Here is a 14,120-nt window from a genome sequence, read left to right on the forward strand (position 1 = left end):
GCCTAACCAACAAGCATCAACAACCCAAGGACCCCTCTGGAAAGCAGCAGATTTAGGCTACACCAAAAAAGGAGGAGACGGCTGCAAACAAAAAAACCTACCATTAGGGCCAAAAGAACAGAAACCCCTGCGCCGGAGGAGAGCATGAAGCTCCCTAACCAGACCCCAGAAGCCAATGCCAACAGGAAAAGAGCCTTAGAAAAACAATCCTGAACCGAAGGGGCCATCACAAACTGAGGAGAAGAGAGAAAGGAGAGCACCCGATCCAACGAACAGGACGGCACAGGCGGCGCATGAGCAAGCCAGAGGTAAAGTACCGCATGAGACAGCTTGTGGAACGGAGAAGAATCAACACCAGTACTGAACGCAAGCTGCAGTGGCTCCGCCAGCACTGCATGATACGAGATAATAGTATTCAGCATAAGATGACAGTCCTGGAACAACCAAGAGAGGAAGGATAAGACAACCCTATCCAGACAGAAGTACACCCACACACAGACAAGAAATATAGGAAGGACCGCCAGGAAACTTCATACTGCCACCGAGATGAAGCACGCAGGTGGGATACCATCAAAGAAGCCACCTGCGCACCATACATGTGTCGATAGATCAGAGTCAGAAAGCTCAGACGTGAAGACTCGAGGAGAAGAGCAAACCTACCATGCACCTGGTTGGACTGATATGCTGAAATAGGCAGAGCCCCAGGAAGACCCTCAGATTCAGACACCGAGCAAGCAGCGTCTGAACCAAGGCTGGGCCAGAAGGACAACTCTCCCTAGGTATGTCTCCAACCGAGCCAGGACCTGGAGCAACAGCTGAACTGGGGGAAAGAGGTATAGGAAACCCATCTCGCCCAGTCCTGCTTGGAGGCATCGACCCCAATGGCCTCACAGTCGGGGAAGGGCGCCGCAACCATGACGATGCGGACACACCCACATCCAGAGGCCCGTACATCTGGCAGAGCTAACTGAACAAGTCAGTGTCAACCATCCATTCCGTGGACAGGGGAATGAAATGGGACAGACCGTCTGCCAGGATGTTGGATACCCCCTGAACGTAAACAGCTAGGAGAGCCAAACCCCAAGAACTCAGCCGACGAGTCACTCAAAGTGACCAGCCCCAAAGACCCAAGGATCACATCGAATCTCCGCGAGTCAGGCAATGAACCACCAAGGAGCAGTCTGAATGGAGCCGGAGCATGGATTCATGACCAACCTGAACCCTCCAAAGCGACATCCACACAGTCGTGAAATTCTGCACCGTACTGTGAGCCCAATAGAATGATGGACCCCACCGTCCCCAGCCGACCTGGTGAGCACTGGTCACAAAGCCCACAGCCAAGGCACAATGCGTCTGTAGCAACGAGCGAGGGCTCGGAGAGGTGCCAAGGCACTGAACCCCAAAAAATCTGAAGAGGAAGCCGGCAACACAGCAACTGACGCAAGGCCCCGGAGGATGAACCCAGCGATTGCGAGAGAGGCGGAAGGGCTGGAGACAGGAAAACAGGACCCAGAGACACAAAACCGTTGCCAATCACATCAGCTGAAGAACTGGGGTGTGGATAGCCGGCACGAAGGTCTGGGGCTGTCTCCCTTCCCCCTCCCGAGAAGGGGGGGGGAGTTGCAGAGACAGCGGCACAGCTACGTGGTGACATCATGCTTGTTGGCTCGTTTTCATTTGGGGAGTTCTATCCACTTGTTCACCTTTCAATAGCAAGATTAACCATAATAGGGATTTGTTTTGGGGCGCTTACCTTTCTGGGTGTCTGACCCAGTCGATGGCAGACATAGAATGCTTCCAATCACATGGGGGTTTCTATAATCCATTGCTCCTTGTGCCTCACTGAGTGGGCCCGGTTCAGGCTCGTGGTTCCCAGTAGGCCTAGAACCACATTGACTGATGCCAAAGTCTAACATATCCGTATCAGCCTGGGTAGCTCTGGGGAGCTGCAGGGGCTTCCCCAGAAATGTGCATAAGTTTCAAATATTGCTACTGATTTGGCATATCAATGGCATACAGTAATGCATCCAAATATATAATACACAATTACACTGCAGAAGAAACAGTTGTTACTATATAGAAGATGTAAGAAGCATATACAGTCTGCCTGAAATATTGTATGCAACAAAATAAATGAAATGTATTGCTCAGGAACAACATATACTACTTAATTACACTAATATTTAAGCAATTGACAGATAAATACAATAACAATCAACATGCAGGAAGGCTTCACAATGGAGCAGCCTCAGAGCGTCTTAGCTGCTGCCCTCGACATTCTTTCCAGAAGAAGAAATAAAGAGCATTCCTGTAGCCTTTCTCTATAACAAACCCAACAATACTGCAATCTTTCCAATTAATATCAACAAGTCCTTTCTTCAATTATTTAATTATTGCTCATTATAAAAAAATTGCTTTGCAAGTATTTCTAGTCTATGACAACAGATTCATAAATTATAATTTTAAGCAAGTATGTTTTAAAAGAATGATTTAGTTGGTATGTGATTACATATTTGTGGAAATATGCTTTGAACTTCAATAATGAAGCTACATCATCATAGTTTATTGGCCAGAATGTTTAAAATGTAATAATGTAGTAAGATAAAGGAAAAAGAGAACTTCTTTGCATTAATAAACATGAATAAATAAAAGAGGAAGTAAGATACGAATCCTAATTATGGGTGAGTCAGCCTCTGCAATCATTAAGGGCAAGGATGGCTCCATGCAGTACAATGTTGACTTCCAAGGAAGAACCAAAACACTGCTCAAAGAACTGCCAAGGTGAGCTTGTCGATCATAAAGACAGACAAGTTGCAAAGCCCTTTTAATTTATGATCAATAACAAAAGCTTATAAAGAATGTTTCAAAAGAAAAATGGTGTATTTTCAAGCACTACCATACTTTATTTTTAAGCCACAGTACTCTGGCAATCAGTAAGGCATACATTTAATACTACCTTTCTTTATGTAACCGACAACACGGCAGACTTGCCCATTTTCTGTTACGTACGTCAGACTGTATGCTTTTAAGTGAGAAAATCAGCAGTGCAGTTAGTTTATGCTAATACTGTATCACTCTTCCATAAATAATGATCACATAATAAAACAAATTTAAATTAATTGTTTGAGCTAATATTTGCTTGCTTGCTTTATATAACCCAAGAGAAAAGTATAATGAATAAACATAATACAAAAAAACAGCGCTGAATGTAACGAAACGCCATTTTCTGGGCGAGACCCGGAGGCTCCCCGAGCTTACTAGGCTGATATGCTAATGTCAGACTTTGGCATCAGTCATGTGTATGGAGTTCTGTGGGCCTACCGGGAACCACGAGCCAGAACCTGGTCCCCCTCAGAAAGGCATGGGGAGCAATGGCCTATAGAAACCCCAGTGTGGTTGGAAGCATTCTATGTCTGCCATCGACCGGGTCTGACACCCAGAAAGGTAAGCATCCCAAAACAAACCTCTATTCTGGTGAAAATATTACTACCAAAAGCCGAACAAGTGCATAGAACTCCCCCTAAAAGAAACGAGCAAACGAGCATGACATCACATGTTGCCGCGCCGCTGTCTGCGCAGCTCCCCACTCCCCAGGAGGGGTAAGGGGAAGCCCCAGACCTCCCACACCAGCTATCAACCCATCAGATCTGAGGATGGATGTCAAAACACGCAAAAAAACGCCGACCGGAGGGCGGGAGGGATGCCGGGGAGCCTCTGGGTCACACCCAGAAAATGGTGTTTCATTACATTCAACGCTGGTTTTCTGGGGCAGCCTCATCGGTTCCCCGGAGCTAACTACCCACAGAGCAAAACAATAGGGACTTACCCAGGAGGTAGTCGCTGCTCACTCCTGAACTCGAAGTCGAGACAACTGGCTGCAACCGCCGACCCAAAGCGACACAGGCCCGACTGGGCCCTGGAACGTTCACGAGGTAACGAGCAGCCAGGACCCTTGAGGTTATCTTGAGATGATTTCGGGGCTTTAGTGTCCCCGCGGCCCGGTCCTCGACCAGGCCTCCACCCCCAGGAAGCAGCCCGTGACTGCTGACTAACTCCCAGGTACCTATTTACTGCTAGGTAACAGGGGCATCAGGGTGAAAGAAACTCTGGCCATCATTTCTCGCCAGCGCCCGGGATCGAACCCGGGCGCATCCTCAGCAAGCCAGTCCGAAGACAGCTCCAGGAGAGAAAAGAAACGCAAGGCCGAAGCCAAAAGGCCATGGGTGCGCAAGTCCTCGATAACCTGCGTCGCCAAAAGGGAGGGAACCTGCACATGGAGCTGCAGAACGCCAACATCCCAGGAAAGGGCCGGGGCAAACAAACACTCATTGAGGTACTCAAGATCACCCCCCAGGAAAACTTGAACCACTGTCAAAGCCTTGCGCCACTCAAGCAAGCAGGTACGACAGAAGGAATGCCTCCAAAGCAAACACAGGACAGTCCGCCAGCCAGGATGACTCCGGAACCTCGTAATGGACGCAGAAAGGGAACGACGACCCAAACCTGAATGAAGATGCATCCATAAGAGGCATAATCCGGGGTCATGCAGAAGGTAATATTCAAGGGCCACCCGCACAGCAGACAGTAGGATGCAGTAAGCCGAAAACCTCCGGAGGGATGGAACCGACGCACCCGGGGGGACACGGAACTGAACCCGAGGAGGGGCAGACACCAAGTCCAACATGTACGCAGAGGGGGGGGAATAAGAGAACCCCACTCCTTGTAACATTAAGTACAGCTCAGAGGGCAGAAAAACCCAGGCAGGGTCCAGTGGGGCCCAAGGCCCCCATGTCAGCCCCAAGATCCTCCTCCACAGGACTTGAGTCATCCCCTAACACACAGGCCCCAAAAGAAAAAGCTGGTGCTGCCACGTAAGCTGAACGGAAGGGAGCCCACTGGTCAGACCCCGAGGCAGCGACTGGGGGATTGAACTCGAATGCCTCCGTCACCACACCGAGAGGGGCATCCCCCGAAACTGCCCGAGTCTCAAGACCATCTAAACCCTGCCCCGACTCCGAAACCCTCAGACACTTCGGGGAATGTACCACAGCAGGGGAAGAACGAGGGGCGCAGACTGAACTAAGGTCGAAGCGACCCCCACTCCCAAGTCCAGGTCCCTATAAGTAAAACGGGGCAGCCTCAGGGCATCCTGGTGAGCAACCAACCGAGCACGTTGCAACAACCTAAGGCGCACATGGAACACCTGCACTGCCTGTACCCGTAAAAGATCATCATTAGACTGGGTAAACCGAGTCACAAGCAAGCAACAGAACTCACAGAGCTCCGGGTTGAAAGTGTCACCTACCCAACAGGCAGCGTGACAAAGGCAAAAACAGTGAGAGTCACCCTGAGACAAGGGGACAGAGCAACCCTCAAACTCGCACAAAGTGAGGGGGGGACTCTGGGGTCACATCCATCGGACCCAACGCGCCCCCATGAGGTTTCCCAGGGTCCTGAGACGGTACTCACACTCAGGGAATCCCAGGCAGGGTACTTCTAACCGGTGCCCAAAACTACCAATCAACTGTCTAAAAGCTGAACCCCAGGGACGTGTACACTCACAGGGACCTAGCAGGGGGCACCACCAGAAGAACCGCAGCAGGCAATACACCAAGGGGTAAGCAAGGCAGACCCTCCTTACAAGGCAAAAACAAAGAAAAACAAAACCCTGCAAGATTACAACATACCCCAAGGAACAGAGCCAGCCGCTTCGAATGGTGAAAACAAGCTGTGCAGCACCCTGCGCCCCGTACCAGTGCAAACTGCCTCTTACCCTAAGGTAAACAAGGGAGACAAAACACCCAAGCATCCAAAGAGCGGCCGAAAACCCGAGCAGGTAAACAGCCCAACGGAGGCAGGACCCAAGGAACTTGTTGAAGGTAACCCCAAACCCCAAGGGCAATACTTACAAGGCACCTAGGGAAGGGAACCCTAGGCGCATGCAGCCCAAGCCCTGTAGAATAACTCCTGGCTCTGCACCCCTGGAAGACAGCCATCACACCCGAAGCACAGTGCAGAAAAACCATCGGAGCCAGAGCACATGACCTCTGCCTCTAGCATCAGCTTTATAACTGATGGGTGGATAGCCGGCATGGGGGTCTGAGGCTGCGCAGACAGTGGCGCGGCAACGTGTGACATCATGCTCATTTGCTCGTTTTTTAGTTCTATCCACATGTTTGGCTTTTGGTAGCAATATTTTCATCAGAATTGGTGTTTGTTTTGGGATGCTTACCTTTCTGGGTGCCTGACCCGGTCTATGGCAGACATAGAATACTTCCAACCACACAGGGGTTTCTATAGGCCATTGCTCCCCTTGCCTCTCTGAGGGGGGCCAGGTTCTGGCTCGTAGTCCCCGGGTAGGCCCACAGAACTCCATACACATGACTGATGCCAAAGTCTGACATTAGCATATCAGCCTAGAAAGCTCCGGGGAGCCAACTGGGCTCCCCACAGAAAATACTGTATATCTACAAGGCATAAGAGAAATAAGAACAAATTTACATTCCTTGAATTTAATAGCAAAAATATTTTAATAGCTTTTAAGGCAAACACAAAAATTTAATTTCTTAAAGAAATTTCTTAAAGATACTCAGTCACATAACCCAAACATGTTACATTATACTATATACAGTATATGTTAAAAAACATTACAAGAAATCCTAACAAGCTATGTGCAAAATTATACAAATTAACTGAATATAAGCCCATACCTGCATCAAGAACAGATTTTGGGGCACGTTGATTTTCTTCCATGGTGGTGCGCTTCTTATTCTTGGCTTTCCAAGCATGGTAAACCTTCAAACGACGATGGAATTCACTACGACAAGCCTATAAATACAGAAAGTAATCCACATTATTATTACAAAATAAGATTAACTACAGTAAACTCATAATAAATGTAAGATAACTGTACAGTACAGAGAAGAAATTGGTAATCATAACTAACATTTTTATTCAGGTTACAGCTTTGACAGGGCTTCTAGTTATCTTTATTTGATATATTGTACACTGATGCAAACTGGGCAACTTAGGATACCTCTTTTCTTTATATCCTTTCATTAGTTCTTGCTGTAGAAAGGTTTCTAAATACTCCAGAATGCTTCACCTCCCATGATAACACAAATCCCTGATTCAGTACTGTACAGCATATGACTTATGATACTTTGTACAGTACACTTAGTTACTGCTGCATAGCCCTTAAACTGTGCCTATCAAGCAGGGTCATTTCATTGGTTGTGAGTGTGTCAACCAGGATTGATTTTATGTCTAGCATAAGATTAAAAACTCCCGCGGGTTTGCAAGGCTCACATCCACTTCTTCGGATCTCCAGTAAACAGACAACACCTTGAAAACCAAAAAAAATTACGGGAACCCCCCCCCTGGGTGTGAGGATATCGGTACTAACGCAGCAACTATGCTGTGTTAGTACTGTATCTCAAATAAAGACGAAATATCTTGGCAGTATCACAAATAAAGATGCTGCATGTGCAGCAGCAGCTCGCACCATGTCACTTGTGACGGTGAAATAAAAATATGAAATTATTTATCGATAATAGTGACAGAAGACCCTGACAGTGATAAAGATTATGCACAAGGTTCAGATATCAGTAAACCTGATGACGGTTGTGATGTTCCCAAAGCAAAGCAGACAGCCACCGCACACAATCATGGTTTGGTGTTTGTACGCATTGTGAAATGGGACCTCGTGTTCCTTGTGAAAATAGACGTGGGGAAAACCAGAGTAGAATGTAATGAAACGCCATTTTCTGGGTGAGCCCCGGAGGCTCCCTGGAGCTATCGGGCTAATATACGATACATTAGACCAGGGCTTTAGTCAATGGAGTTCAGCCTGCCAAGGGCCACAAGGGAGAACCTGGTCCCCCCTCAGAGAGGCACAGGGAGCAATGGCCCTGTGGTTGGGGGTTTTCCCTATCTGCCATCGACCGAGGTTCGGCACTCAGAAAGGTAGGCATAAACAAAACAGATCCCACATGGTAAGAAATTGCAACCGAAAACCAAACAGAAACAGAACTCCCTCAATTCCCAAGGAAACAAGTCAACATCACACCACGCCGCTGTGCCGCTCACCTGTGAAGAACTCCACCCCTCGGGAGGCGGAAGAGGGCGCCCTGGACCCACCCCGATGGCTACGCAACCTTAGTTCGGAGGCTAAATATCACAAAACCAAGCGAAAACCACCAACTGGAGGGAAAGAGGGATAGGGAACGTTCCAGGGATCCCCTTCGGCTTTCAGGAGCTATATAACCAAAGATAAGGAAAAGAGGGGTCATACCCGTGAGGAGGCTGCCACATGCTCCTCAACTCAAAGGCGAGAAAACTGGCTACAATCTGCGACCCAAGGCCACATATGAACGCCCAGGACCAGGAATGTCGACCAAATAACGGGCAGTCAGGACTCTGACCTCCAAAATCCTTGCGCCCGAATAGCAGCCCAAGACATGATGCCGACGACGGCAGCCAGAGCAGCAAACTTCCAAACATCATTGACACGAGGATAGACTGCAGACTGGCTAGATTTAATAACCCTGTGGACGACCTGGGAGACCCGAGCCCTGGAACAGGGAACGAGGGAAACCAGATCAACCCAAAGCGCATCCCAGGCCACAGAAGCCAAAGCGCACAGGTAAAGGCAAAGAGCCCCAACCGGATTTAACACGATGCACCCCTTCCTGACCAACCAAGCACTAATGACCCAAGGACCCCCCTCTGGAAAGCAGCCATCGCGTTCTTCGCCAGAAAAGAAGAAGGAGGCTGCAACCTAACAATCCCACTATCAGAGGAAGAGAGGAGAGGAGAGAGCATGAAGCTCACCAACCTGACCCCTGAAGGCCAATGCCAACAAAAAGAGCCATGGAAAAACAATCTTGAACCAAAGGGGCCACCACGAACTGAGGAGAAGAAAGATAGGAGAGCATCCTGTCCAAGGACCAGGACGGCTCTGGAGCAGACTGAGGGTGAAACAAAGCACGAGAAAGCCCACGAAACGGGGCAGAAGTGACATCCACCCCAAATGCAATCTGAAGCGGCTCAACAAGCGCTGCAAGCGAGGTGACAGTATTTGACAGTAAATGACAGGCCTAAAAACGCCAAGAAAGAAAGAAAAAAAAACCAGCGTTGAATGTAATGAAACGCCATTTTCTGGGTGAGCCCCTACGTCTCCCTGGAGCTTATCGGGCTAATGTATGTTATATTAGACCGGGACATTAGCTAAGGAGTTCAGACCTACCAGGGACCAGCGTCAGAACCTGGCCCCTTCAGAGAGGTTTCAGGGAGCAATGACCCTGGAAAACCCCTTTGTGGTTGGAGTTTTCCTTATCTGCCATTGACCAGGGTTTGCACCCAGAAAGGTAGGCATAACAAAACAAAACCCCACATGGTAAAAACTAAAATGAAAAACTGAACAGAGAGGTAGAAACTCCCTACAATCCCAAGGAAACAAGCAAACAAGCAATCACCACATTTTACTGCCGCCCCGATTGTCCGCGCAGCCCTCCCCGCCCTGAGAGGGGGAGGGGGGAGCCCTGGACCTACCACGCTGGCTGCCTAGCATCAGTTCGGAAGCTAAGCTTCAACCAACGCGAAAAAAACGCCGAAAGGTGGAGGGAGGGTTGCCAGGGAGCCTCCGGGGCTCACCCAGAAAATGGTGTTTCATTGCATTCAACGCTGGTTTTCTGTGGGGAGCCCCTACGGCTCCCTGGAGCTTCATACCCAAAGAGAAGGACCCAGGCTGACCCAGAAGGCTGACCCAGGAGGTGGCCGCCACAAACTCCACAACACGAAGCCGAGACAACAGGCTGCAACCTGTGACCCAAGGCAACAAGAACGCACAGGAGCAGACGCGCATAAAGAATGAGCGGCCAAGAACCTGTGCGACCCTCAAATCCCTGCACCCGAAATGTGCCCTAGACGTCACCAACACAGCAGCAAAAGCTGCAAACGTCCGAACAGCATGGGCGCAAGGACAGACCGCAGGCTGGAAGACTTAAAAACTCTGAGGACGACCTGGGAGACCTGAGCCCTGAAACAGAGAACGAGGGGAACCGGATCAACCCAAAGCGCATCCCCATACACGGTACGCAGGTAACGGCAAAAAAAGCACAACCGGACAATACAGGACGCACCCCTGGCAGAACCAATCAAGCATCAATAACCCAAGAACCCCTCCAGAAAGCAGCCGTCTCGACCATCGCCAGGAGGACGGAGAAAGGCTGCAAACATACAAACCTACTACCAGTACCAAAGAGCAGAAACCTGAACCAGAGGGGCTACTGCAAACTGAGATGGTAAGAAGGCACCTTGATCAAGGACCAGGACAGCTCAGGCAATGCATGAGCAGGCCGGAGGTGAAACAAAACTCGAGAAAGCGTACGAAACAGGGCAGATGTGACGTCCACCCCAAACGCAAGCCGGAGTGGCTCCGTCAGCGCTGCACAAAACGAGGCGACAGTAAGAAACATCAAAACTGTAGTCCTGAAAACCCAAGAAGGGACAAAACAACCCAATGCGAAAGAGAAGACAACCTACGAAGAGCAAGAAAAAGTGCATAGAAACACCAGGAAACATCATATTGTTGCCGAGACGAAGCTCGCAGGTGGGACACCACAACAAAGCCACCTGATCACCACAGAGATGGTGATACCCCCGTCAAAATACCAGATGCGAAGAGCCGAGGAGAAAGCCGAACCAGTCACGTACAGGACCAGTCCGACCTGCCAAGAGGGGCGAAGCCGCGGGAAAACGCCCCGGGTTCGGACACCTATCAAGCAGCGTCTGAAAATAAAGCTGGGCCGGCCACCAAGGGACCATAAAGACTACTCTCATGGGAATGGGCTCCAGCCGAGCCAGAACCCGAAGCAACAGCTGGACCGGGAGAAGAGGAACAGGTACCCCCACCTCGACCAGTCCTGCCGAAAGGCATCCACAGTGAATGCCTCACAGGCGGGTAAGGGCGCCACATAAAATGGGCGACGCCTAGACCACGCCGACTCGAAGACGTCCATGGCCAGGAGTCCATACGTCCCGCAGAGCCAACGAAACGAGTCGGCAATGACTGGCCAATCCGCGAACAGAGGAATGAACCGAGACAGATGTCCGCCAGGATGCAGGACACACCCCGGACATGAACCTCATGGTTAGCCAAACCCTGAGAATCCAACAAACAAGCCACTCTAAGGTACCAACCCCAACGGTCAAACACCTAAGAGAAACCCTGTGGTTCCGGCAAAGAACCGTTAGAGAACAGTCCGAATGGAGCTGAATGGTAGAGCACCGAGTGACCCACACCCTCCGAAGCGCAAACCAGACAGCCACGAACTTCCGAACCGTGCTGTTAGCCCGACGGACGGACAGACCCTACCATCCCCGGCTGACCTGGTGAGCACTAGTCACAAAGACCCAGCCGAGAGATGAGCCGTCCGTGAACACATCGAGCGAAGGCTTGGGGAGGTGCCAAGGCACAGAACCCCGAAAACCCCAAAGAGGAAGTTGGTGACACAGCACCAACACAAGATCCCCGGAGGAACGAACCCAACGATTACAAGAGAGGCAGAAGGGAAGTCTCCAAAGGAACCAAACATACGCCGAAGCTAAACCCGACCCTGCGGGCAGACCAGCACGTCGAAGTTCAGACTCCCGTACAACTGCTCAAGCAACCGCCGAGCAACCCGGGACCCCCTCATGAACAGCCGAAGGCGGGAACACAGTTGCAGCAACACTTCTGGAGGGAAAGACAAGGAGTGGCGCAAGAGCCCTAAACAAGACCCAGCCAGGTCCGAACCCAGGACAGAAACAAATGGAATGGCCTCCAGATCACCAGGAAACCAAACCCGGCGATCTGGAAAGAACCACAGCCCTAGCGAGCAGACAAGCGGACCGACTGGGAGCCCACACCAGCCAGTCGTCGAGGTAGGCCAGACACTGAATCCCGAGCAGACTCGGACAGGGCACCAAGATCCGGTAAAGATGCGTAAATACACCAAGTGCCAATTACAAAATAGGGAAGGCAACAAAAGCAGTAAGCCTGAAGCCCCATCACCAACGGTGCCAGTCCCGGAAAACTGGAGAGGAACGTGCCAAGAATTGACCTGGAGGTCCAGGGCCACCATCCAGGCACCCGGCCCTAACAGAAGCCGGACAGGAGACAACTGTCCTCCGATGAAGGCATAGAATACAGGGCACAGACTGAAGAAGTCCAGAAGAACCACAGATTCGACAGGCCCATGTCTGCATAGAGCAGATGGGAACCCCAGAAGGATGGGGCGGATCGATCACGTCCAATGCACCCACGAAGATGACACGATGAAGCGCAGGGGAAGAAGCCCACCCCGCCAGCCCTGAACCCCCCAAAGGGGGAGAAGCCATCCACCGCCGCCACCAGAGGCCGGAAGACAACCAAAAGCGCCCACTAACTGCGGGACCATGCGAGAGTTAGCAGAGCAAGCTGCTCCCCCAGCACCCTGTCAACAGAGAAGGGAACAGAGCCCCTTCCGAAAGAAAAAGTATACATACACATATATACATATATATTATGTATATACACCTACACATACATTTACACATACACACAAGGTAACAAGGTATGATACACACACGTGCATATGCACATACACATGTGCACACACACAGTGTACACATGTACATGCACATGTGTACACACACAAATACACGTGAAAAAAAAATTACAAGCCGCCGACCTGTGGGCAAAGAGCACCACGCCAGCCAGCTGAAGAAGGCACAAAACTGCATCAAAAGGTCTACCTCGACAACAAAACCCCAAAGTCCCAGCACGGCCACAACACGTGCCAAGACCCAAAAAGATCAGTCTGCAAGCCAGGAAGACCCCGGAACCCGAGAAGGCAGAACTGGGTCTCACACGAGGAAACAAAGCCCCCTGAACCCACAAAGGGGGCCCAAGAGGAAGAAACCTCCAGAACGAAACCAAAGAACCCAAAGGAACCCAGAATCGAACCAGGAGCAGCCCAAACCACCACATTTCCCGGCGGAGATACACCACAGAAAGGCAAAGCACAGCCCCAGACAGAACCCCCAGGGATATGATCAAAACAGACCAAAAATCCGAGGGACAAGGTGTGGGAGCAAGCATAACAGACAGGGACACTGAGCCCAAACCCAAGGGCCCAGACCCAAAACAGACAAAAACGGAAAACCCGGTGTAAAATCAACACTCAAACATTCCCAGAGGAACAGGAAACAGGCAGAAAACACCAGAAAAGAAACGACAACAGGAGAATAAAACCCCTGAAAAAGGTTCAAAACTCACCCAAGACGCTCGCTGCACACACAGGCACATGTAAACAAACCGCAACGCCGCCCTGGTGGCCACGCCGGGAAACCGGCACAAGAAAATGGCCAGTCCCAGCCCCACAGAACAGAGGGCTGTGACTGACGCAAAAGATACGAAAACACACCAGCAAAAGTGGGAAGCAAGCAGACTAGATAGGCGAAAAACTCAGCCCAGAAGCAGAAAACCCAGGTAGGAGCAAACTGCCCCAGAACTGCTAGCACGTATCCCCCACAGCCCTGGGAACCCACAACAGAGGCCCCGGGGCAGAGCCGTCCTCCAAGCCCTCCGCCCTTAAACAAAAGGAAGAGTCCATGGGAAAGGCAGCAAGAAAGGGCCGCTGGTAAGACCCAGAAGCCTTGGCAGAAGGAACAGGCTCGAAAACCTCCATCCCCAACTCGAACGGGGCAGCCCCCGAAAACCGCCCGAGTCTCGGCCAAAACTAAACCTCGCCCCGATCCCGAAACCCACAGACGGTCCGGAGCCGGGAAAGGGGTGAACAGCACCTAAACAAAACAGGGCGGCTCTGGGGCATCCGAGTGGGAAACCAACCTAGTGTGTTGCAGCAACCTAACCTAGCTTGCAACACGGATGCCGCCTGTACTCTGAACAGTAATATCATTAGTAGAGTACTAGAGAACAAGCAGAGAACACCTCTCGCAAGACTCCGGGTCAAGGTGTCAGTGACCCAACAGGCAGCATGACGGAGGTAAAAGTGGCGACTGTCACCCGGAGAGAAGTGCACAGCAACCAACGATCCCGTACAAGACGAGTTGGAACCCGGAAGACACATTCAATG

General features: G+C 50.7%; 1 protein-coding gene across 13 annotated transcripts in view; it reads right to left on the reverse strand.

Annotated features, from left to right (window-relative positions):
• jar (Myosin heavy chain 95F jaguar) overlaps positions 1-14,120 on the reverse strand; it is a 371,085-nt gene that overhangs the window by 149,892 nt on the left and 207,073 nt on the right. For 4 of the 13 annotated variants that reach the window (XM_069332238.1, XM_069332237.1, XM_069332239.1 and 1 more), the window contains one exon: positions 6,442-6,828. The exons of 6 other annotated variants lie outside the window; for them this stretch is intronic. In XM_069332238.1, the coding sequence (XP_069188339.1) occupies positions 6,622-6,828 (207 nt within the window). In that variant the 3' untranslated portion in view covers positions 6,442-6,621. Of the gene's footprint in view, positions 1-6,440; positions 6,829-14,120 lie in introns of those variants that run through there. 3 more of the 13 variants (XM_069332235.1, XM_069332234.1, XM_069332236.1) reach the window with 1 other exon arrangement.

The sequence above is a fragment of the Procambarus clarkii genome, chromosome 27 (assembly GCF_040958095.1).
Source record: "Procambarus clarkii isolate CNS0578487 chromosome 27, FALCON_Pclarkii_2.0, whole genome shotgun sequence".
Taxonomy (NCBI): Eukaryota; Metazoa; Arthropoda; class Malacostraca; order Decapoda; family Cambaridae; genus Procambarus; species Procambarus clarkii.